This window comes from Anser anser (assembly GCF_964211835.1).
Source record: "Anser anser genome assembly, chromosome: 2".
Lineage (NCBI taxonomy): Eukaryota > Metazoa > Chordata > Aves > Anseriformes > Anatidae > Anser > Anser anser.
In genome coordinates, this window is record NC_139721.1 from 161,903,996 (window position 1) to 161,929,491 (window position 25,496).

Sequence of the window (25,496 nt, forward strand, 5' to 3'; positions counted from 1 at the left end):
GGGCACCGTGATCTCCCCCCCCGGAGCAGAATTACCTTCCCGGAAAGCACCGGGCAAACGCTGCCCTATTCTCCTGCCGCACCGAGGAGTGGGGAGGGGAGGCTGCCCTGAATCAATAACGCCATGGCTAATGCTCATCGGCTGGTGGCAACGCTTCCCTGCCGCTGCACCGCGTGCACCCCTCGGGGTCCCTCTCCCTCCAGCACAGCCTGCAGGGGGAAGTGCCCCGGGCCTGCTTCAGCCCAAGGGCTCTGCCTCGGTTCGGTCAGGATCTGTCCTGGGAGCATCAAAGCGGCAACGGCGCGACTTGACGCTCGCAGCTGCCAAGGTGAGGACAAGCCTGGGAGGCCCTCGCCGCGGGGAAGGAGGGCAGAAGCAGCGCGAGGTGTTGTAACGCCTCCCTGCCGTGACACGGCGTCGTGCAGAGACCGTTTGAAGGCCCTGCCTTGCTTCCCGTCTGCGCGACGGGCCTGCTCGCCGATAACCGTCGGCCTAGCTGCACAAAAGCAAGCTGTTTGTTTTAATTTCCGACTGTTTATTTTCGAGAAACCCGTTGTGGAGAGGAACGCGGGGCGCTTTCTGAGCTGACGTTGCTTGTCCCCTTCGTGCTGAACGCCCGAGGCCCAGCCTGCTACGTGAGGTGCAGAGACGACGGGGCTTTACTCCCGGCGGCTGTGATGTGCCCGGGCTTCTTGCGCATTTGCCCAAGGGACGACATGGTTCTAGCGTACGTGTGCTGGCGACAGAAAACAAAAGCAGCTATGAACATAAACCCCGTTTTCAGAGCAGAATTACCGGTAAAGGCATTTTGCCTGCCAAGAGAAACGACATTCCCAGCCTTCCCAAGCGGTGCTGGACGAAGCTGCCCCCCATAAGAACCACAGAGGGGCACGGCCCCATCACACCGGCGTCGCTTCACCGGTGGCAAACGCCACCGGGCTCAAAGGAGGGCGCAAGAAGCCCTCAGAGCTCAGACTGCAGCCTGAGAAATCCTCCTCCTCACCCCCAGCACTGAAGGGCGGGCTTTGAGATGTTTTCTTTAAAATGGCATAAAGACAGAACGGTGCAGCCCCGTTACTCTCATCAGCGCCCAATGTTTCTGAAGTCCCCCTGAGCTCGGGGCCTCAGCGGTATTTTATGGCGAGCCCTTGCCTGGAAGGAAGTAGAGGTGAGAAGTGCTGGGATTGCTTTACAGCAGAAGAGACCAGCATGGGATGGGGCCTTTACATCAGACAGAAGGGAAAAAAAAGCCATGTCAAAGAGCTTAGCTGCGCTACAGGATTAGTCCGGCATCCCTTGAAAGGCTGAATTGGGTCCTGAGGAGCCCCGCACCCCAGGAGGCAGCAGGGCACGGAGCCGCTCTCCCAGCACACATCGGCAGGATGTCGCTGGGCCCAGCCGAGGTCACCTTCTGATCGCTCCTCATTTTCGCCTTGTAGAACGAGGCTGACTCCGGGCCAGCTGGCAGCGTCGTCTCCTGCATCCGCTCGAATCTGTCCTGCTCGTCTTCCTCCTGCCGGGAGAAAGAGAGACCCCGTTCCATGCAAAGCCACGCGTCGTGGAGACGCGGAGCTGGACCGGAGCTCTGCACGCCGATTCTCAGGAGCCTCAGGACACGGGCTGGAAGCGAGAGCCCCCCCTTCCCACCCCGCAGCCGGGCAGGGCTTGGGGCAAAGTCCTTGTGCAAGCGCAGAGCCCCAGCGGGAGCTCCCTCAGCTCTCTCGGCCGTACCTACCCACGGGACGGGTAACCTGAAGGTAACCTCACAGCAGGAATAAAGTCTGAGCTGCACCTTGTCCCCCGAGCCCGGCTGCTGGCCTCGTGCCCACGCTTCTCCAGGCAGCGGTCTGGAAGGCGTGAGCGCGCCGAAGAGGAGCGTGGCTGGGGTGGAAGCACAATTTTTTAAGGTATTTTCATGGCAGATTTGAGGATGGCTCTGGCTTTCCTTGGCTACCTTCCATTAACGAGCAGCCTGGAGAAGGTGGCAGAGAAAGTTTGGGGTGATAAAAGGTGAACGGGCAAAGGACTCGAGCCGCGAGTAAAAGGCGAGTACCCTGGAGCAGTGGGAAGTACCTAGAGCAGTGGGTAGTAAAAGGTGAGTACCCTGGCGCAGTGCATCAGAACGATAAGTGAAGAATCAGCCTGGAGAAGGAAAAACGGCTCGGAGTAGGAATGAAACCTCTGGAGGAACATGAGGTGGTGCCCTCAAGGAGCTGGTGTGGCGCTCGGTCACGCTGACGGGGAGGCTGCAGCGAGCTGCCCGGTGAAAGGAAAACGAGAAACCAGCACCGAGCAGCGTTCCGGGGTCGCTGTCGGTTCTCTGCCTGAAGATTTCTGCCTGTAACGTCATCAGCTTGACACAGCTGCGAAGCGTCGCGAAAAGGCATGCTTCATTTATCTTTCGCGTTTTAATTGATGTGATGACAAGGAATCCAGGGCTGGAAACCATTAAGGGAGTTTCTATGAATGCACTGAGTAACTCGGGTTAGTAAAAGTGACTGGTGATGGATTTCCTCTTCTCCCCAAAGAGTGGCGGCCTGGGCCAGCGCAGGCAGGCAGGGTTCCCCTGCTGACCTCATTATCCAGAGGGGTTGGGGTTAGGCTTTTTTTGTTGTTATTTTGGGTTTTGGTTTGGTTTTTTGGTTTGTTTTTTTTTTTTGCTGTTCTCTTTACAGAGTCCGTGTCTGAAACCTTCCAGCCTGGTACATCACAACATCCTGCTTAAAAGTAAACTTTTTCCTACATGACGCTTGTTACTCGTAGCCTCAAGGGAATTCACTCAGGAGGATAGGAAGAACCCGTCTACGATCAACCTTGAAGCTCTTCACGTGCCTTCCTAGAAGGCACGGAAGAAAACGCTGAACCGAGATTCACAGTCAAAATGATCAGACATAGAAACAAAAGATCTCGGTTTCAGTTTTCTCTCTAGGGAGCTACAGTCCCCCAGTACTAGAAATGGGGCTAGAAATGGCTAGAAATCCCTAGGGCAGGGGTCGCACAGCTCACGCCCTGCTTCCACTCCTTCCCAACCACCCGCACGTGCCCCCTGCTCCTCCTTTTCCAACCCTAACGCTTCTGGGGCTAGGCAGCAGTCACGGAGACGTGGTAATGGTACAAAGGGCTAACCCCTCACGGCCAGGAGGGGATCTCCCTCCTTGCCGCGCACCCCTCCTGGGTGCCAGCCAGGGTGGAAGCCCCGGCACCGCGTTCCTACCAAACAGCATTAAGGTTCGGAGGCTGACATCGCACAGCGGAGGACAAAACCTGGAATGACTTCAGGGGGAAATCATGCGCAGAAGAAGTCTGGTAAATAAGAAGCCCGAGAGGAACGTCCGTTGTCAGGAACGACAAAAGACGATGGATGCCCCAAAGCGGTGGTTTCTAAACAAGAGGGCTGGCTAAGCACCAGTTGCCACAACACGAAACACAACGGCGTAGCTGTAAACGTTACAGCTCCTACAGGCTGGAAACTCCCGGCCTCCCAAGCACCCCTCGCACCGCTGGGCACCGTGCCTGCTCACTGAGAGTCGGCAGATGACTGCGTGCTTCAATCACCGTGTCCTATTTTGGCCTCTCCACGGGAAAGCTAATGTGAGAGCAAGATGCGTCTCCAGATAGCTGCTCTCTGCGCCGTGTCGGCCAGCGTTTCGCTGCCAGCCACCCTTGCTCGGAGAAAAGGGCAGAGCTGCCGTGCCCCCCTCCTCCCACGGGCTGAGCTGTGCCCTCATCGCCACGCAACCGACGCGTGGCGAGCAGGGAGAATAGGCAGAGCTGCCGGGGCAACTCACCAGGCACATAACTCTGTTGATGGGAATCATTCCAGGCCTGATGTTGCCACCGGGCTTCAGAGCTTTCTGCGCGTAGGCGGGGATGAGGAAGGACTCACTGTACCAGATCTCAAACTCTGCAAGGCAAAGCAGGGGGGCGATGAACGGGGCCGCAGCCACCAGAGGGTGAATTTCTTCGGGCTCCCCGCCCGCGGATCACGGAGGCCATCGGTGCTCCGAGCTCTTCCGTTTCAACCTAGTGGAAGAGTTCGTTATAAGAAGGACAGAGGGACAGTAAGGACAGTTAATAAGGTCAGCTGGCACAGGAGGTGGCCGGGACGTGGTGACTGGCCCTGGGGACAGTCCCCTGGGCTTGTGCACCCGAGAGGGGAACGGCCACGAGATGGCACTGCTCCTGCGTCCCGGCCACACGGAGCCGTCCTCCCAACCGGTTGGGAGCTTGGAGCTGGCAATTTTGAGTGGCCGGGACGTTTCGGGGTCACATTTCAATCCCAAATGCTAAAGGAGCACAGGCGCTATCCATCCCGTAATAGCCGGTGATAACACGCAACAGGTGCTGCAGGAATTTTGTCCTTGTTAACGCCGGGCACTTCCCAGACGCCCGCTGCAAAGTGTCTGTGCTACGCTCTGGGCTCCCCACCCAGGAAGGGAGCTGCTCCGCGGCACAGGAGTCAGGAACGCAGGCACCGTGGACACGGCGAACATCACTGATTTTTTACCCTGGTTTCAGCTCTGAGACCTCTTTGCTCTGGGATGGCACGCAGTTGTCAGAGCGAGCCCGTGCCTGCGTGTTTAAACAAACAGCAAACATCCGGAGCACCTAAAAGTGCCGAAGCCAGACCTAACAGAAACCCGTGGCAAATCCGGGGACACACGGGACCAGGTTCCTGTTCCTGCAGACCCAAACGGAGCAGCCTGCAGTGCAGCACACCACCGATTTGCCCGGGACGCTCTGAGCGGAGCCGTGACTCATCGGCACGAGGGAGGCGATGGCGAAGAACAGGCTAAAATGCCCGAGCTCTGCTTCCTGCCAGGGCAGCCTCGCTGCAGCGCTGGGACCTGAGAAATGCTGATCTCACGGGGGCACGCAGGAGATGTCTGCAGCCCAGAGCCAAAGCCCTGGCCCAGAGTAGCTCCTTATCCACCATCTATAATAAAATAAATCAAGGGTGAGAACCAGGGCCATCAGCAGGAGCGTTATTGTTGACTGCAGTGTGAAAGGCTCTTCCCCCCCACAGGAATGTGTCTAGTGGCACGAGCAGGGGACAGCGTGGCATCATCTGCGAGAGAGAATCTACAGAAATGCAGTATTACATCGAAAAGAAACCACGATAACCATCAATAAAAAGTCTGGAAAGGCAGAAAGAGAAACCACAACAGAGCGTGACAGGGGCTTGGCAACACGTCTGTGAAGTGGCTCGGTGCTGAGCTGCTCTCACGCACCCCGGCTAAGCCGGAGGCTGCTCAGAAACTGCCCCGGCGAGCCAGTACCTGCGACGAGTTTGTTCCGACACCGGTCCACCAGGTGCTGGCAGTACTGGATCTCTGCCTTCAGGTCCTGCAGCTCAGCGTAAGCCGACCTGTACTCCTCCTTCAGGTCCTTCATCTTCATGATGAGTAAAAACTCCTTCTCGTCAATGATGAGGTGTCCTTTCTCATCGACGTACTCCCCTGCAGGGTAAGGAAAGGAAACAAGGATTCTCGTGCGGGTGGAGAGGGCCGCAGAGCAGTCATTCCGCTTGGAAGCACCCGGCAGTTACCCCGTTACACCGAGGTTAACCACACAACTGACGCTTCCTTAGATGTGCTTGCTACAAAGACAACATTGCGGCGGTGCCGGGCAGGAATCACAGCTGAGCTCTCGAACTTCAGTCCCCCGTGAGGCAGGACACGTGCAGACAAAGAGGAGGGACTGGGCCCCGCAGAAAGACACCTGCTTAGGGTATCGCTCAGGGCTTTCGTGGCTCCTGCCAAAAAAAACCCTGGGCAGCCGGGGTGAGGGGTCTGGGGACAAAAGGCTGGGCGGCCCTTTGGAGACCGCTAAGCCAACGCTGCTTCTCCAGGATAAACATCTCGTGTTCTCAGCTTCCCTCAAATCAGTTTGCTCTTGTGGTTTCCAGCACCCACAGTAAACCACCCGTTGGTAGATGTCATCAGGAAGAGCAAAGGACCGAAAAAAAAGAAAGCAGTGAGTCTGTGAAAAGAGAAACCCTCCCTGTGACGCGGGTTCAAGCTGACACTGCTCATCGTCTAGCCAAAGGAGCTCCGCAGCTTGCTGGCCCTGCGGGAAGAGGCCACGTGCAGAGCACGCTGCTCAAAGCTGCTCTGCGAGAAGAGGAACGGAGACCAGCAGCGCTGCAGTCCCTTGGGGCTGACTCCCGGGCCATCGTTCACCAGGCAGGGCCTCCTCGCTGCTGACCGTTCCCTTTTCTCTCTCTCCCCCTTACTTCCCGCTGATCCCCTAGGCACAGTTTCGGCTGTAGCCTCACAGAGGCAGGTTGTTCTGCTGCCCACCCTGCACGCCAGGGCCGCCGCCGCTGCTGCTTCCTCGCAGGGACACGCAGAGCGCCCTGGCACACTCTCCTAATAGCACAGCTTGCTTCTGATTTCTCTCCGTGCCTGAAGGGGTTTCTTCTCCACTCCTCTGCGGAACGAAGCAGCAGCGACTCCCGGGAGCCCCGCCGCAGGGCGCGCAAACTCTCGCGCACCTCCCAGTCTCACCCGGGCATACTGCACCCAGCTAACGCCTCAGCACAGCAGGACCGCGAGGAACTTACCCCATTTGTTCCTCTCCTACTTGGCACTTCGGGGTTTTGCCTTTCACAAACCGGACCCACAAACCAGAGATGAAATCAAACCGCTGGGTGGCATCCACCAAAACTGCTCTGAAACCGGTGGCTCCCTCTTGTGTCAGACTCTCCCTGGCCAGTGACTTACCCTGCTGCCACCGCTCCTGCCTCTGGGCCTCCAGAGCCTTTTTGATGTCCTCCATCTCCTGCTTGATGAAGTTGATCCTCCGGGCCACCGTACTGCTTCTCTTCTTCCTGGCAAGGAGGATGCTTTTGTTCTCCTTAAAGATCCGGCTGATCTCACTTCCACACTCCTCCTTGAATTGCTCAAATGCCACCGGCTTCGACGGAGGGGAGCTGCAACAGAATTCAAAGGCAACGCCCGCAGATGTGGGGGGGTACACTCTGTTCTGCCCGGCAGCGGGACACAGTTTTGGGGAGAGGCCAGAGCTGAGGTCTGCAGGTGGCGTTGCAAGGGGCCCTCCGAGGATCGTGCTGTGCTGGCTGCCTCCTGGTGCCATCCCCGTGCCAGCCCTCGTGCCCCTTTCCCTCCGCGCCACTCCCAGAAGAAAGGGTTATTCACACGGAAGCCTCATTCCTCAGGAGGCGCCTCAGAATTGAGTCTTCCCTGGAAAAAGGATCTCTAAGGGTTTGAATTTTCAGAAAAAATAACTAAGAGTGTTCCTCCCCATTGTCAAGCCGAAACGCCTTTGCCCTTTTCTCGCTGGATTCCCAGCACAGACCAGTCACGTCTGCCAAACAAAGCCCTTGGCTGTGGTTGTTGGCTGCTCCACGATGCTGCCACCCCTGGCCTTTAAGCCTTGCCTCTTTCGAAAGGCTGAATTCAAAGCGGCACGTGTCAGTCTTGACTTTTCGCTGAAATAGCTTTGACGCAAATGTGCCCTCGCGAACAGCAGCTTCTGCTCCAACACGAGCCACGCAGGGCGAAAGGGGAGCATCTCAGGAGACCCCTAGCACTGCAGGAGGAACAGCAACTCCAGCGCACCGCTGCTCGGTGCTGCTGGCTGTTCCTGGGGAGCAGGGTGGGTCTGGAAGCAGACGGGAGCTCCGAGTCTTCACGTTCCTCAGCCCAGACCGGTCAAAGCAAACCCACCCGCTGCCTTCCCCTGACCGGCCTCTTCAGGGCATTTTCAGACTCCTGCAGGGCTGCACGGGACCGCTTTCCTGCCAGGCTGCTGGCAAAGCGCGGCACACGACGGCCACCGGGCAGGCTGCCACTGCTACAGCCCCGGCAGCTCAGCTGCTGAGCGGCTCTGGGCTGTGCCTGACGCAGCTGGAGCAGCACCCTTCCCTGCTGGCTTTGGGGGGAGTGCTGCAAGGGAAGCAGAGGGCACGGAGGCAGCACCACGGCGAGGTGCTTCAGGAGTAAATTCACCTACGATGCTCTCCCTGGGCTGCGGGAACAAGCAAGGACCAGTCTTGTACAACACGGCCATGGAGGCGCTCGTAGTACTTCAGAGCTGCTTCACTCGCGGCCTGAGAGCTCAGCAACGACAGAGGGATGGAAATGGTGAGGGGAAAAGTGGGGTCCAGTGGTGTGGGGTCCTGGCTGAGCTCCTGGCAGCTCAACAGCGGCACGCTGCTGAGCACATCGAGCCCTCGGTCTTGGTACCCTGAGCGTTTTTTACCCCCACTAACTCCATCCAGAAAGAAATGCAATTCAGTGCTGCCCTCCTGTGCTAAGTCCTTGCCGTTATACAAGCAGATAATTGGCACACCGCTGCGTTTTGGGCCGTTCTCCACAATTCTCTCTTGCTACGGCATTTCCTGCCATGACCTCACGCGGATATTGACCCTTTTTCACGAGCGTCTGGGGGTTTTGTGGCCGGTCATGAGGCGTCTCTGCCCTCTGCCCGAGGGGTGAAGAGTGCTGCGGCTTTCACCTGGGACCAGGTGGAAATGTAGAGAACTGGCATAGCTCAGCGGCAGAAGGTAAAACCCGCAGGTATGCTAGGAATGTAATACGGGAATATTGGCTCTAGAATATACAGAGAGAGGGAAAAAAAATCACACGCCAGCATTTAAACGAGGAACTGACCCCTGATCAGCAGAGACTTCGCGCTTAACAGAGCAGCTGGCCAGGACAGAGCTCAGAGGAGGTGGAGAAGCTGACTGCCACCAACATGCTTTGGTCCACTGGTGCCCATAAAACACTGCTCTGTGACCATGTGTTTCTGCACCCAAGGAAGGTCTCTGAATCTCTCCTCTTTACTTTGAAGCAGGGAGTTGTACTAGGGAAATGCAATGCATCCACTCGGGTGTAAACTGGCAAATGGGTTACGCTTCCTTCACAGGGACGGCTTACCTGGGCCGCTGGGAACCTTCCGCAGAGGCTGGCTTCGAGGGTTGCACATCAATATTTGCTGTATCCTCGCTCCTTGCTCTCTCCTTCACGTCCAAATCCCTGGTGGGAATCGTTCCCTGACTTTTGGATGGTAAAGGAGCAGCCAGCTCTCTCCCAGAAAGGTAGCTCCTAGTTCCTTCCTTCCTGACGGGGGGGAAAGAGATGAACCAGGTTAATTTCTTCATAACAGGGAACCGAAATCAAAGCAAGCCGCAGGCGCTAGCCTTGCTCATTCGAAAACGAGCAGTCTGACATGGTTTCTATCAAAGCCTTGATGGTTTCTACTAAAGCCTTAGTTTCTCTCCTCTCTAACACGTGGGATTTGGGGGAAACGTCAGGGAGGAACCAAGCGGATGCCCTAGGCCACAGACGTAGCTGTAGCAGCTGCCGGCACAGGGACCTCACTTCTATAAACTGAAGGGTCTTTCTCTGCTCTGCATCGACTGCACGTTCCCCCTTCTCTCTCGGCCTCTTCTCAGCTTCGCTCCCTACCAGCTCCTCAGCCCGCTGCCTCCTCCTCCTCCCTTTCCACTCAGCAGACCTCACTGCACCTAGCGCTTTAAAGGAAAACTGCAGGCTTAACATGGCTCCCGATGCCATCGCAGGACTGCTCCCCTGCCTGTGCGTTCAGTTCCCCACCTCTCAGCACAGGCTAACCCCACGGGTGCTGGCTGCAAGTTCTTCATCTCAAAGCCTACGATCACAGCTCACGCCCTGCACGTTATCACGGAAAAGGGAGAGCCGTCGGCCTGCTTAACGCACTTGGACTGCTCGCTGCTCTTCCTGGATTTCTTCTTCTTCCCATCAGGTTTGGGTGAAACAGGAGTCGTTCTAGTCCCAAATTCCTGTCCGTCCTTTTTCCCCATCAAATGGCGATCCACATCGACCACTCCTGCCTGGAAACAGGAAGAAATAAAACACAGACCAGGAGGCATTAGCTCTGCAGCTGACCAAACCACGCTGTACAGCCCATACCCAACAGCCCCTTCATCTTCTCATACAACCGAATCCGAAAATCTTTGTTCACCACCAAGTACTTCAGGGAAACACCTCCATAAAAATGAAGTACGAATTAAAAGGCAGAATTACCCTTAAATTCATACGCTGAGTGTTTCGGCTATTTAGGGGGAGAATATCTTGGGTCTAGTGTCACAAAAATAAGTTCACTGTGCTCACAGTGTTTTACTGGTAATATCTCAGAGTAAAACTCTTACACCACCATGGCATCGGCAACAACGCGACGGAAAAGCGTCCTCGGAAGTCTTCACTTAGTGAAGGGGGACATGTAAGAGAGTTACATTTCTTACGCTACCTCTCATATTGCCTCAACCATAAAACAGAAGGGGGCACTAACTGTTAAAATCTGCTCGTATTAGGGTTTTGTTTTGTTTTCCAGGTCTTTACATAAAGACTTGAACAGGCCTGCTAGGGACCATCTGTTTTTCTGTTATGCAAATAATTTGCATTTTCCCTTTCGCCTTTCTTCCAAAATATTCAAAGCATCTACAGTTAAACCACAGGACGGGTACATGACTCTGCAAAGCAGATAATGATTATTTTATCTGCTTTCCTGGGAAAAGCAAGGCGAGGAAACAACCACTTCAGAGAGAAAATATTTCACAGATGGAAACAAGTAATGAAAACTAGGTTATAACTACAGGTCAGAGTTCACATCTGCATTTATGGTTTAGAGATGGTACATTCACTTTGCTTCGGAAATTATAAGGCTTAAAAGGAGGACCTCAACAGAGGCAAGTGATCTGACCCTGCCTTCTACAACTGCCTGGTTGACAGGCAGGTCACGTTCTTCTATTAGTTTATATTTTCTTTATTACTATGTTATAAATTATTCTGTTCAGATAGCGGGCCTAACGCTCTGCTGACAGGAATGCTACTCTGTTAATTGGTGCACCTCTGCTCTGTGCAAGTTTTTGACACGCTCATCACGATAACATTTCTGAGCTTTAGATTTCAATAGGAAAAAGTTAATTCAGGGTTCAGCAGCAAAGCAGCTAATTCTAAAATGGATTCTGGGCAAGGCCCGAGCACCAGGAGTTACCTTCTGAGCAGCAGCAATAGCAGCAAAGTCATTTTTGTCTATTAGAGCATACTTGCTTCGTAATCTGGCTTCCACTTCGTGTTCCTGTTGCCTAGGGGAGAAAGCAGCCCTTTACCATTGTGTTCACAGAGGATTATTTCATATGTCAAATCCTGCGATACCTGCCAATATCACATCTCCAAAGAAAACATCTTTTATCTGAGATCTCACTTCCAAACACCCCATTCTGCTCCTTCTGCTCTTCCCGTAGCTGTTGTAACCTTTTCCATTCTCCTCGTCCTTTCTTTTTCTATACTGTCCTTTTAGGCCCCACAGCTATGGAAGTTTTTTGATGGCTGTTTAAATACTGAGCTTAACCTTTCAATGGTCCAGATCAAATAGTATCGCATCTGTTCAGTTATGTCACTTCAATATCTAATCTTATTCTCATCTATTGATTATCAGTGATTTTTTTTTCACTGAAAGAGAGCAGGTGAAGCACTGTCCATAGGTGTAAGTACACTATATGAGATTGAAGATTGTTTGAGAATCTGCAAGTTAAAGAGAAAAAAAAAAAAGCCCAGTGCTTTGGCACAATAAAGGAGTGACAAGTTAAAAAAAAAATAACAATTATTGGGCAAGATTTTTACCATTTTGGCCTTGGGTCCCTCAAAATCCTGACTGCCTGGTCTGATGACATACCGCAGACATTTGTGTTCAAACAAGTCTCTTGAGGGCAGGCAGATTTTCTGCAGCAATATCCCCACGTTGCCCTTGTGAACAGCAACCTCTAATGCCTAGCCAGACCGCTGCTGTAAAGGCTGGTGGGTTGCCCTAACACCCTTATTCCTCTCCGTCCTCTTCTGTTTCACAACACGGAAACTGCCTGTCCTCCTTTTTTCCAGCCTGCCACTTACCTTCCCTCATTCAGCCCGAAAGCACAGCTTTCAGCACCCACCGATGACATTTTCCAACAGGCACTTTCACACTTTCTCCCCTCCCACACCACGCAGAGAGCGCTCCCTTGGAAGCAGCCACAAAGCCTTCTTATCACGCTCCTCCAAACTGCCCTGTGACCTTCCTTTGCCATGATCTTTAAATATAAATATATACACACATATCTGATGACCTTTAGATGCTGGTGTGGGGAGGGCAGCACGTATCGTCTCACCCTACGGTTTAATTTTTCTTCAGATCTGCTTGTTGCCTGCCTTGCACTATGGAGATACACACAACGACTGGGGTTCCCATGCTCAGGGGTGTATATTTGCTGAGCAGTGTTATTAACCAGCGAAGCTTATCACCCTTGTGCCCTTGCACGTGACTTATGAGCACTGGAAGGTTCGAGGCAATAGTCCTGTGGTGCCAGCAGAAATTGTCCATATCTCTGTTTTCAGTTACAACTTATTCCCTATACTTAATAATTCTTCTCCACCGATGTCCCGGTAAGCGTGATATCACAGACAAAAGCTTGATGGAATTGCTAAACCTCACTGTGAAATATGTCAGTCCTGAATATCTTACCTTACAATCAGCTTGAACTGCTTAAATACCTCCTGGACTTGCCTGATATTCATTATCTGAGGAAGAGATGTATACAGTGAAGACACAGGTAAGCATTTCCAGGCTGTGGTCAGCTGTACTGATTCCAGTATTTCAGATCGTGAGGGCTTTGCTTTCCAGCTGGTGGGTATCAGCACTGAAGGAGAGTTACCTTTATCCTGTACTTGGCTGGAGGTTGATACCTTGCTCACTCTGAGGAGATTTTTAGAGAGAACGGAATCTGATAGACCTAGATTTAGACCCAGACCTAGATAGGTAAGTTCCACGGAGTGCACAGCCAGCCAGATAATGAATTGTTTACAGTAATTTTACAAATTACATAGATGGCATCTACTGACCTCGCAGATTATGATGTTGCTTCTCTTTTCACTACTCTCCAAGACTGTCTACTTAGAACTGCCAGAGCACTATCTCCAGTCCTCTCAGCCATGACACCGAATCAGTTGAGCCCTGTCCCTGTCTCTGCTTTAGAGATGAGGAGCAAAGGCGCAGGCACGGACAGACAAGCAATGGGGAGAGTGTAACTGAGCAGGAATCTGCCCTGAGGTCTCCCAAGGCCTAAGATACCGGACCAAACTGTGAAATGCGCTCTCTCTGCTCTCAACCCTCTCTCTAAAAGATTCTTCAGTCCCACTAAAGACATCGGTCCCCGTGTGAAACTCCTTAGTCCTCTACCTTCCCTGCTCCACACCCATCCACATCACATTTTGCAGCTCAGATATAAAACAGCTTCACGTAAGCCTTTATTCTGCTTCACTCCTGCCTGCTGGAAGAAGAACACACGGACTTCCAGAGAAGATGATTACATGAAACGAGAGCGAGTGTCTCAAGCTGCTTCATTTAGAATCAGAGAAACACAGAATCATTTAGGTTGGAAAAAAACTTGAAGATCGTTAAGTCCAACCATTAACCTGACCTACCGAGTCCCATCACCAAACCATGTCCCTCTGTGTCACATCCATGCATCTCCTAAATGCCTCCGGGGATGGGGACACCACCACTTCCCTGGGCAGCCCATTCCAGTGCTTGATCACCCTCTCCATGAAGAAATTCTTCCTAATATCCGATCTAAACCTTCACTGGCACAACTTGAGTCTGTTTCCTCACATCCTATCACTTGTTACCTGAGAAAAGAGAACACCTTCCTCACCACAACCTCCTTTCTGGCGGCTGTAGAGAGCGATGAGGTCTCCCCTCAGGCTCCATTTCTCCAGACTAAACCACCCCAGTTCCCTCAGCTGCTCCTCACAACTCTTGTTTTCCAGTCCCTTCACCAGCTTTGTTGCTCTTCCCTGCACGTGCTCGAGCAGCTCAGTATCAGGTTGTTTTTTTTTTTTTTTCCCTTGTTTAAACAAGTATTGGAATTGTGGCAGCTCAGTATCCTTCTGGTAGAGAAGGATACTTGGGGAAGGATATCCTTCCCCAAGCCTGTACCTCTGCGTGGGGTTGTTTTCTTTTTTGCCCCCACAGAAATATTTGTGTATGAGGGACTTCAGCTGTTTCTTTCTGCAATCGTTTTGCAGTCGACAGGTACTTCCAAGCTGTGAAACTGTCCTAACAAACCTGTCTCTAAGAGACGGAACGTATTTTGGCAACACACCTTGCAAAAGATTTAGTGTGATGTTGACAGGGCAAATTTTTGACATTACTTATTTGTAGAAGTAATGCATAAACCAATTCAAAGGGTTTCATGACAGAGGACAAGTCTCCTCATGCTTTGTAGTGGGTTTACATGGCAAGGTTTTACCCAAGTAAAACCATCGCAAGCTTCCAAAAAAAGCAAAAATGGTATGAAAACAAGGAGACAGCCCTAACAAGCCAAAAAAACATATATAGAAATCTGTAGCACTTTTAGGTTAAAGACAGCCTTTTCAGAAGACACTCTCATTGTTCCTGTCTTGGGATAAAATGGGATGGAAGCAGTATCTAAGTCCTTCTCTACTTAAAAAGCTACTTACATCAATTTCATCAATGGCTCCTTGTAGGTATTTGTGGATTTGAGACTTAATCTCTGCTATCTGGACATCAGTCAGAGGGTCGTAAGTCACCAAAGATCGATTTACCTAGGAGAAAAGGTGAACAAGTGAATGTTGATAAATCACAAAATACTCAGCAAGTACTAGTGTGGCAACACCTGACATCGCTCTGCTGTGCCCAGGGAAGCCTCATGCTTAATTTCTGATTTTAACTTCTTGTCTTCTGAGTTAATAGGACATGGGACTTGGGAGCATGCTGAAAGCAATGCATTCCCTTTCGTGTTTCAACCAAACAAGAGGAGGGCCTCACAAGTCAAAAAAGGAAACCAACATGGGATGGTGACTGAAGATACAACAGTCTCAGTGCAGAGCTTTGACTGATCCCAAAAGGATTGTGCTGGAAGCAGAAGGAAGAATGCAGTCGTGTTGGGCACCGAGTTAACTGATCCCCCCGCAAAACGATGATTATGGCAAAGCCTTGACTAGGTCCCATCTAAGATGGTGCGGCCAGTTCCTCACCAGGTTGTTGTGCATAGCCAGTTCTTGCTTCAGAAGAATAATCTCCTTCTCCAAAGCCCTCACTGTCTCCTAGCAGGAAAACAAAAAAAGGTGAGCAAGTAACTAAATGCTGTTATTGAAAAAAAAATAGTGCTGAAAAGCCACATACAGCTCACTGCCATGTATCACAGCTGTGTACCAGCTCCCCCAGGATTTGCTGTCAGGATTCCATCAGTGAAACAGTGAGCCTGGAAGTCACTTTGCCTCTGAATAGCTTCCTACAGGACAGTTTCTGTCGTGTCCTGGATGTGCTGCCTGCAGAGTCAGCCTCAGCCTCCAAGAGAAGGGCACTTGTTTTATTAACCTGATGCTTTCCTGATCTGGTACTGTAGGGGCCCTCAAATTCCGGACCACGAGACATCAACTCAAAGACAAAGAGATGTGCGGGGTTCCACTCTGACCATTACTGAACTCTGTAGGAGTTCTGACATTAAATTTAATCATAGGCAGGAGTCTCCCATGGCATAATTGTGATTGAATTTCTCCATAATTGGGAATATCTTCAAGCACTGACTATGCAGAATGTGTGTCCAGAAAGGTGGGAGTACCCAAATCTGTTGGGATCTGGTGAAAACCGGATACTGAGCTGCTTTAAGGGCCTGTTGGAGTATCAAAGCACACTAGCTTCCCTAAACACATGTTGGTTTCTCTTTCCCACTCCACACATCCCAACAAAAATGAAGGGACCGAAGAGGAAATGACAGTTTTTTGCACAGCTCCCAGCTTCTTCTGGGAGCTGTTGGAGGAAACTCCCCAGCTGTTTCTCTGCTCACCAGTGAGATCAGGCTGTGAAGTACAGCAGGGCTCTCACACACCCCATGTGTTACGGATCAGATAAATCTAAGCTTGTTCTTTGGGCTATCAGCAATTCATTCAGCTTTGACTGCTGCCAGCTCCCTTTCAGCTGTGGAAGCGCACTCAGGACATCTAAAACACTGTCATCAATTTCTTTAATTTTTTGCCTTGTTTAAACAAGTATTGGAATCGTGGCAAGAACATTATTTTACCAGCAGGAGCAGGAACGATGCTGTTCTCTACGTACCTCTGGGTCACATGTCACATTGATGACTGGCTCTGTTGTGATCCATTTCATTCTGGTAGCAAAACGAAGAGAAGACAACTGAAAAACATGTTTGGTTTTCTTTTGTTAAACAGTAACTGAAAGAGATAGTGGTGAGGATATCATTTTCATAATCCCTTACTATTAAATCGTATCAGATCCCAGTCCATAGAAAAGCAAAGCTATTTAACTGCGTGGAGAATTACAGGGTTTATGATTCCAGGAGCGTATCCTCCAGTGCTCATTGGTTTCTGTGTGATGAGCCAGCTTCAGACAATCTCTGTGTTTTCTGTTCTGCATGTGGACAGTTCTTTGTGTAAAAGAGCTGTGGTCTCGAAAATACCCCCGTCCCATTTCTGATCAAAATAACATGCCCTAACAACTCCAAATCCCGTATCAATGGCTTTCAGGCTTAGTTCCTGCAATGTGCTATCTTGAGAATAAGCCCCTGCAGCCTGAAAATCGTCCCATTTCCTCTGCAATTCCCCCTGTTTCTAGACGCTATCACAGCACAAGTGGGAGATGACAAAAACAACACTCTGCCTCGAGCACAGCTGCGTAGCAGGTGACTGCGTTTGCATTTGTTTTGCTATGTAAAAGTTTGTTGGCACAGAGCAAGGTGATTCCCTTCTCAGTGTCACAGATACGGCTAAGATGATCCCACTTCACCCAGCAGGGCTTTCACCCATTTTATTCTTTCATGGCTTAAAAAACTTGGCTTACTGTTAGGAGGCTACTCCTGGTTCCAGTCTCCCAAACCAGCTGAAAGCCAGCTCAGATTTGACGTGACCTGGTACAATTCCATCGATTTCATTATCCGATTTACCATTCAAAACACACTCGCAGAACTGAACCAACAATAACAGTTAACGTTATCCAGTGTGCTTCGATCTCAGCTCTTGGGGCCCGCCGTAATTCAGGCCGGTTACCACTCTTTGCCTCACAAAGCAGACTGGCGAGATCAATGTGTTCTCTGAGCCTCTGAGATAAGATGAGCTATCCAATGTTTCTGAAGAATTAGACAGGATGTTTCTCTGGGACTCCAGCCACAGCCCTCCAGAGACTGCTCTTTGAACACAGTTAGGGCTGATGCAATTGCAGCAGTAGCAGGAACAAGACTGTAATTCTGCAGAAATCAGTTCAACTTACAGTCTCTTCTACGTGCAAAGCTTCCCCGCAGATATTTGCCACTAGGACAGTATTGCATTTTCCCCCTGGAACAATAGAAAAGAAAAAAAAAAAAAAGGCAAAGTATATCATTTTGTTGCTGTTCTTTCCTCTTCTGGAAAATATTATGTTATATGCTGACTGAAAAACAGAAAAAGAAGGAACAAAGAACGCGGCCAGTTTGGAACTGCCCCTCTAAAGTTCCCATGCAGTGGCACAGACTGACTTACAAGTGAAGGTAAAATGTGTTTTTCATCTGGTGATTGTGCAGTAAGGAGATGGGAAGACAAACTGCAAAAGCCTGACATCAGATAAATCAGAGCAGAGGATTTTAAAAACCTTTGGTGTGACTCTAGTACCGGGGAACCTGACAGGACATCGTCACCGTCTTTTACAAGAGCAATTCCAGTCGTATGCTCAGAGTACATCAAACATCCCTCCGCGTTTTGATGACTTCAGTTACTCCACACAAATGTCTGCAGCCTGCCTTCAGCTGCTTTCTCCTCAGCCTTTCCTGCACGTTCCAGATGCACCTCGGCTTTGGGTTTCTCATCTGGAGCCTGACGCTAGAGGAGCAGCAGCTGTAAAGGCTTGTAACGCGCTGCATTTTTTTGCTCGCTACTTTTTAAACTGTTCCAACTGAGGAAAGTTCAGCGAATTTCTATTGGCCTGATCAGTGCGGCCTTTGTACTGTCTGTGCCTGCCGCTTTATTTGATGAGGAAAACCAGACGTCCTTTGAACAATGATTAGTTCCACGTGTTTATATGTAAGGGCTTTAACAGCTGATAGGCTCCCTGAATCACGACCTTCTGTGCGTTTTATTTGGGGCTGCTGTAATCCACAGCTCTTACCCAGCGAGTCCTTGAGGACGTGAGTGAGCTTGCTCTGTCGGAAGGGGATGTGGTCCCTCTTCGGATCAGCCAGGGCGATGACGATTTGCTCGAGGAACGACAGAGACTTGTTAATGTACGTGGCTTCCTTCAGAACCTGCCCTTCAGACTGTAACAAAGACCAAAAGGCAAAGCTCGCACGGGTGTTTCTGGCTGAAGCGCGGAACAGAGCCTGCTCCTTACCGGGGCACAACCCCGCCCAACGGTGAGGACAGGAATCTAATCCCTGTCCCAAACACATTGCTCATCTAGAGCTCTCCTCAGCCTGAAAACAAGTTTTCAGAGACTTCCGTTTTTCATTACGAATCTACCAGCACTACTAGCTTTCCTTCGCAACGGGAGAGTATGCATTTGTCACAGGACCCTGCTCCGATCGGTACAGAACGTCACACGGGACCTGTGAAGGTTTCAGCCGTTGAGGTCTAATGCTCTGAGAAAGTTTCAAGAGTTTGCCTGCTGTGACCAGAAGCGAGATTTGCACTGACGCTCAGGGAATGAAGAGGAAAAGCACAAGTTCTTTGTCTTAACAGCTAACGGCTCTGGCCTTCTCCTTTGCAGAGAAGTGATGGATAAACTGATAGACAAACCTGAACCTGGATCAGATTGGGAGGCACACGCAGGATGGGAGTCACGTACATGTGGATTCGGCAAAGGTACACAGGAGCTGCAAACATCTGAGCACTCTCCCATGCATTAATGTGACTTACAACTTGTCACAGTCTCTCCCATTTATCACGGGCTGAATTCTGTTGCGGAAAACCCTCAAATTTCACCTCCAACGTGTTGATTACCGGACTCTCCACCATGGACTGAAATATTTCTTCCATTACTTACTCCGGTCTTGCTCAGTCTCTCTGAGCCTGCCAGATCTATTAGGTTGATCTTCGAATTAATGCATCTGACGTCTGAGAAAACCCTGCAACGAGACTGAGGGGGAAAAGAACACGGGCTGTACTTAACTGTAGGCAAAACTGGAAAACAGTAAAAAAACAGACACACAAAGATCCTCAGTCATTCGAGCCCCTGGAAAAGCTGCTGGAGCTCTTACCTCAATGTAGATAGTAAAGATGCAATGGGATCTGGATGAATTTTTATTCAGCGAGTGTTCTGCTATTACTCTGTTGGTCTCACCCTGTAAACAGAGTCAAAATTGAAGACGGTATTTTAAAGCTTCTGCACTGGTAGAACACAGGGAAATTAGAAATCCACACAGTTAAATAAACAGGGGTTCAATCTTCGTTCTGCAGACTTGTTCAGCTGGTTAGAGCCTCCAGTGCAGGAGCACACGGGGTATTGGAGCCACTTTCTCGCTTAAAAGGCATTTCACAGCATGGTTGGTTAATAATCGTAATAATCGTGCTATAATCGTGCCTTTTACCAGATACATTATCTGTATTTCCACTTTAAAGGCTCAGCTCACAGACCTGTGGCTCTGTGAGGAACAGCCAGGCTGGCCTCCTTCAGACCCAACACCCCCCTGGCTGTTTCAGTTTCTCGATGAGTGGAAAACCAAAGAGCTCCCCAGGCTTTAAATGTCACGGACAACTCAGACGTGTGTGATAACCACAAATTTGTGATGACTACTTCCACGGAAACAAAGCAACACTGCAAACGATGTTGGAACTGCTTGTGAGGACTGCCAGTCTATCACAGAGCTGCGCTGCCACTTCTGGCAAGGCACAGAAGGAAACGGCAGGCTCTACGGCGCAGAAATGCACTTGCCACAGGTTTCACAGCCAGCTGGTTTGGCCATGCCTCTGAGGACAACAACCTTCAAGTGACTGCCACCTCACCAGGGAGTTTGAATCCAAGAGCAAGCATGAAGGTGACGAACTCCAGGTAAATGTGTGAAAGTTAGGCCTCGTTTTCACCATCCTTCTACTTTTTAGGAGGAAAATGGGAGCTGCTGTGAATCACGGAGGCTAGCTTAGGACACCACAGTCCCATCAGTAAAAAGGCAAATCAAAGATTTTAAGGGCACCAAATGGCTCCCGGTAAGAAAACCCTTCCTGCAAACAGAACCAACAATTTATTCACGTTTTCGTTGCGAACTAAAGCACCCACAGGTAAAAGAAGGATGCAGCCATAACCAAGCAAACTTCCTTCAGAAAGACAACCCATTGTGTGAACATCCCTGCTGTAAAATCTGACAAACAGTACCTGTGCTGTGACCACTCTACCTGCCAGAGATGTCACTGGTAAGACTCTTTTCTTGGAGCACTGACTTCGCTAGGACAGGCAGGGGAGTTTTTCAGGAAGGAATTCCAGTGTAGGCCAGCTCTGGGGTCAAAAAGGATCCCAAATATCCTACACTTTGTATTAAGGCACGCGCTGACATCCTTGTGAGATAAGCAGGGTAATGAAAAGAGGTCGTTCCAACTGGTCAGCACCTCGGTCGCCTGAAGGGGCCAGTGAGGTTGCTGGTATTTCGGACAAGCCTTGTGAAATGAAGGCAGAATCTGTGGCTACCTCACCCATTTTGGTGCTGCCTGGCATCTCCAGTGCTGCTGCTTTCCGCGGCCTCACCCCTAACATATGTCCTCCATCACTTGACTTGTTCTCACATACACTAAAGCCAGGGTTTCTCCACAGACATCTTCCAGAATCTCTTTGCCAAGGACATTTCCTTGCAAGAGCAGGGACTACAAAGAGTTACCAGTTCTTCCACACACCAGAGAGAGAACAAAGAGGGCTGAAGCTCCCTCCGGCAGTCCTGGCCACCCGCTTCCTGCTTCACTGCTCCTTCCCTCAGCCAAGCCACCAAACACAGCCGCCAAGGGAACTGTAATATTCGGTTGCCTTGCCTCAAAAAGGAGATTGAGAGCATCCTCCTCGTGGCTGACAGGATGTACAGATAAGCCCTTCACGTAAACACCCCGCGGGCAGTCCACTACAGCCATCGGCACGTCTCCGGTCGCACTGCTTGTCGTGGGGGACAGCAGGTCGAACAAGGTCTCGTTGTAGATCTCCAGGTAGGAGATCCGGACAGTGATGAAGGAATCAACGGAGCGCGCAATCGCTTTGAAGACCTGCGCAAAGAGAAAGGATGTCAGTGGCAGGCCGCGTTCACAAGCAGAACTATCTATGGCTTTTCGGGTGAGCTGTCTGTGACTTTTCAAACGGCTCGAAGCTCATCCGCGCGTGCACAGCTAATTCCGAACCGTGGCTGCCTGCGGGCTGACAGGGCTAAGGCAACATTTTTAGCAGGATTTCCCAGAACGGTGTTTTTGAAAGCTCTGGAGGCCTTCTTACGTTTGGGAAGCAGCTAGTGCTTTGTGTGAGCTAGTAGAATTAAACGTGAACCTCTGTAAATGACTATATTGCATATCTACAGAATTCCTCCCATCTGTGTCTCAGGTTGTATCACTCCCATTCTGCGTGTGTCAGCCGTCTTTGTGGGAGTGGACAGCGTTCTGCAGCGACCTGTCCCCTAAAATAGCGCTTAACGGGTGCCTCTGGGCAGCCACGGATGTAGGCAGTGATGGAACCGACACAGGAGCGTGTTTCAAACCAACACCATGCCAGAGGTGTGAAATAACCACCACTACCAACGCACGAGGTCACGGCGTAGGAAAAGGAAGGTACGAAGTAACCGAAGGTACAAAGTAACCGTGCTTTACAGGATCCTTTATCTCCTTAATGACCATCACAGAAATAAAATTAAAAAAAAAAAAAGGACCGATGGAAACCAAATAAAACATATCTACAGTGTTAAATGGCTTTTATGAGCGCCAGCAATAGCTGATACGAGTGACGCCTTTATTACTTCTTCTAGGCTCTTTTCCCGCTTGGATCCTCAGTACCTGCTGGATAGCTCGGGGTATGAGCCCTCGATGCTTGTACTCGGCAGTTGCTCCCGTCATCGTGTACGTTTTACCAGCCCCCGTTTGCCCATAGCACATTATCGTGCCTAGAAAAGAACCAAAGCAAAAGAATAAACCCAGAAAGGAATCTTTGTGTTTCCCAAACGCGACATCAGAAGGCGACCTCCCGCAGATCAAATCTCCCCTTATTGTAAAAATAATAAAAATAGCACGAAATTACCATTATAGCCAACCAGGGCATCAGACACCAATTTCTGGGCTACGGTCTCATACGCCAGCTCCTGGGAGGCGTTGTGAAGGACCCCGTCCAGTCGGAAGGACCAGTCAGTCTGTCTGTTATTCACGACTCCTTTCCTGGCGTCTTTTTTGATGTATATATCTATGCTCTGAAACCCCAGAAAAGAAACAAAGGTTAATTTCAGCAGCCGTGAAGAGTTCCAGCAGCTACTGTCTAAAAAAAAAAACCCATCCACTGAAGACCTGCAGGTAAGCAGAAGACGAAACACAAATACTGTTACTGCTTTTACTGCTCCTGGTGGTATTTTCTGGTGGTAGGAGGTCCAAAAAAAGGGAAAAAGGTCCATCTGTTTGCCTTCCAGAGATGTGCCAGGGCAATTATTGGGTTGGTATCAGCACAAGGATTACGGGGTGAAGTCAGGAGCGCGCGGATGGGGAAGAGAAGCAGCCTGCGCCACAGGGGGACCTCAAAGGCTGAACTGGAGGTTACCAGTGGGAATTCCTCCGGGATCGAAGTCCCAGCCAGCCCTTTTTAGGATTTTCTTTAGGATTCTTTAGGATTCTTTTAGGATTTTCTTTAGTGACTGCATCACAAGAATTATGATATAGCCAAAAGTACTGATACAAAACCACGAGGCTCTGTCAGCACAGAGGAACGAGGAGGAACGTGTGAACCCACACGCGCCAAAAAGCTATGTTTGGTCCCCAAGACACAGAAGAATTCTGCATTTCTACGGGCAAAACTGAAATCAAATTCTGAACCGTTCACGCTTGCCATCGCTTTTTCTCTACCTTGTTGTCTGGCCCAAACTTGATCATATCCTGAGCAAAATCGGCCGTTGGTTTGACTCGCACAAACGCACGGACTTTCTTTTCTGCTGCATCCATTCTGCAGAGGAAGAACACAGGAAAATCAACGGCGCTGCACTCCCCAAGATGAAACGCAATGCTCTCCGCTGCGAAAAGGCCAGCTACAGAGCAGCGGAGTTTAAAATAAAGCGCTGACAAATGCTCGGCCGTAGCTTCTATCCTTTAGTAAGAGCAACCGTGGGCAACCAGCTGCTGAAAAGTCTTGCCAGCATTGTTCTGCTCCGAGAACAGGGCGTGTAAACAGAAAGGGGTTTCACTGGTCATGATTTCCTCTTGTGTGTCGGGCGTCTGAGCATCTAACAACACGAGCTTTTCTTCCTCCTAGCCCTGCAAAGCAAAACAACTGCAGGAATACGAGACGGATCTGCTTTCGTCCAGTGCTTTGTGCGTGAAGGCTTCCGCACCACCACGCCGTTGGGGTGCCAACACCTTCAGCGCTCCGAGCAGCACCGACTGGCTTACGGTCCGCACTGACCATGCCTTCCTCATGTCTTCACAACCCCTTTTTACACCGTTAACCCCTTTTTATAAAGCCCCACCTGAGGCACACAGGTGAGTCTCTTTAAATCCCTGCAGCACGCAGGTGCTGCGTTTTCTCTCGCCTGTTTGCTACAGCCCGTGCTCGGCGGGTGAGATCCAGCAACAAGCTCTGGTTTCGGACGGGATCTTTGGTATCTCTCACGTATTAACTGCGCTTTTCTGGGGTCTCCATCACCTTACCTGCTGTGACCTCACTAAAAAGAAACGTAGAGATGAGATCTGAACCAAGGCTTCGATTTCAATAAGAGGTGAACGTCTGAGTGACTAACTGACAGAGCACCACATGCCGTCTAACTAATTTAACATACGCAAACACCCAGGGAAATGTTGCACGTGACGAAGCTAGGCGGGGCGCCTTGCTCTTTTCCCAGGTTATCGTAGCAAAGAGTCCAAAATAGTGCTGGGACGCCACTGCTGTGAGCTCTCAGCACCTGAGGCAGGCTTCAGCCACGAGAATCCGTGCCAAGGCGTGGTGACGAAGCAGCGCACGGGCGCTGTGAGGGCTGCCACCGCGGGACACGCACAGAAACGAGCTGCCAGCGCTGCGAGCAGAGGCGGGAGCTGCTCAGGGACAAGCGAAACGGGAGCAAATTCAGACAGCCGTAAAGCTCGCGGCCCCCTTGGAGATGCTGCTGACGGTTTCTTGAGGGGTTTTTACGGAGAATGAGAGCGTTCTTCCCTATCCAAACACACCCCGGCCTTAGTTCCGTAAGGCCACAGCAAGAAGGAAAACGGAGAGAAAGGAGCAAGGGAAAAATTCCGGCAAAAAAAACCCTAATCTGGACCGGAGAGAGAAGAAATTTAGGACAAGGGGAATTTTCCTCACGGCAACGGCCCGCTAATTTAGGTCTCGGGGCGGATTCGTGCTCAGAGGCGATGGGGACACAGGAAAACCCTGCGACGGTCGGGGGGGGGCAGGCACCAACCACGGAAACCATTAGGAAAATCCCAGGGTGGCCCCAAAATTCAGCCCACCCCCCCCAAAAGCCCCCTCCCACCCCAGCACCTGCCTGCGCAGGGCGCAGCACCCAACCCCGGTACCTGCTGGGGTGCGAGGCAGTGGTGACACCGGTGACACTGGTGACACTGGTGACACTGGGCCTGGGGGGTGGAAGAGAGAGAGCAAGGGGGGGTGAGGGGCTGGGAGGATGGGGAGCGGGGGGGGTCCCAGAGCCCAGTGTGGGGGGGATGAGGACAATGGGGGTGACATGGGGGGGGGGGGGGGAAGGGATGAGGGGACAGGGAGGGGGGACAAGGGCTGAGGGGGGGGACGAGGGCTGAGGGGGTGAGGGCTGGGGGGGGGGGGGGGACAGAGCATGGGGTGGGGGACAAGGCCCTGAGGAGGGGGGTGACAGGGCTGGGGAGGGGGTGACATGGCCAGTGGGGGGGGTACGTGGCTGGGGGGCTGTGACATGGCCCGGGGGGGGGTGACAGGGCCCGGGGGGGGTGACAGGGCCGGGGGGGGGGCGACAGGGCCCTGGGGGGGTGACAGGGCCCGGGGGGGGGGGGGCGACAGGGCCCGGGGGGCGGGTGACAGGGTTCGGGGGGTGGGTGACAGGGCCCGGGGGGGCTGTGACGGGCCCGGGGGGGGTGACAGGGCCCGGGGGGGGGGTGACAGGGCCCGGGGGGGGGGGTGACAGGCCCGGGGGGGTGACACGTCCCCTCTCCCCCACCTCAGCGCCCCCTCTGCTCCGGCCGGGCGCCGCGCGCGGGCCGTTCCCATGGCAACCGTCGCTTTCCCGCGCGGACGGCGCCGGAAGCTCGAGGGGAGGCGGAAGTGAAGGCGCGGCGGCGGTGAGGGCGGAAGGCGGGCAGCGGGCGGGCGGGCGG

The 25,496-nt window shown here is 51.7% G+C and overlaps 1 protein-coding gene across 7 annotated transcripts; it reads right to left on the reverse strand.

The window, feature by feature from the left end:
- Nucleotides 1-518: 518 nt before the first annotated feature.
- KIF9 (kinesin family member 9) lies at nucleotides 519-25,476 on the reverse strand. Of its 7 annotated transcripts, XM_083822510.1 has the most exons (23): nucleotides 25,340-25,476; nucleotides 24,708-24,767; nucleotides 23,049-23,145; nucleotides 22,240-22,405; nucleotides 21,999-22,105; nucleotides 21,000-21,224; nucleotides 19,244-19,327; nucleotides 19,030-19,122; nucleotides 18,157-18,304; nucleotides 17,287-17,351; nucleotides 16,120-16,197; nucleotides 15,039-15,107; nucleotides 14,502-14,606; nucleotides 12,505-12,560; nucleotides 11,002-11,092; nucleotides 9,705-9,838; nucleotides 8,904-9,086; nucleotides 6,726-6,934; nucleotides 5,280-5,459; nucleotides 3,789-3,904; nucleotides 3,556-3,662; nucleotides 1,409-1,513; nucleotides 519-736 (listed from the first exon to the last, which is right to left on the reverse strand). In XM_083822510.1, exons 1-22 carry the CDS (start codon nucleotides 25,387-25,389, stop codon nucleotides 1,423-1,425), a joined length of 2,514 nt encoding a protein of 837 aa, XP_083678636.1. In that variant the 5' UTR covers nucleotides 25,390-25,476; the 3' UTR covers nucleotides 519-736; nucleotides 1,409-1,422. The 7 variants fall into 7 exon arrangements, 5 of the variants coding, with proteins under 5 accessions (XP_083678636.1, XP_083678635.1, XP_083678637.1 ...); XR_014579006.1 differs by lacking the exon at nucleotides 3,556-3,662 and having other exon boundaries at nucleotides 1,153-1,513; XM_083822509.1 differs by lacking the exon at nucleotides 3,556-3,662.
- Between the last annotated feature and the right edge of the window lie 20 nt (nucleotides 25,477-25,496).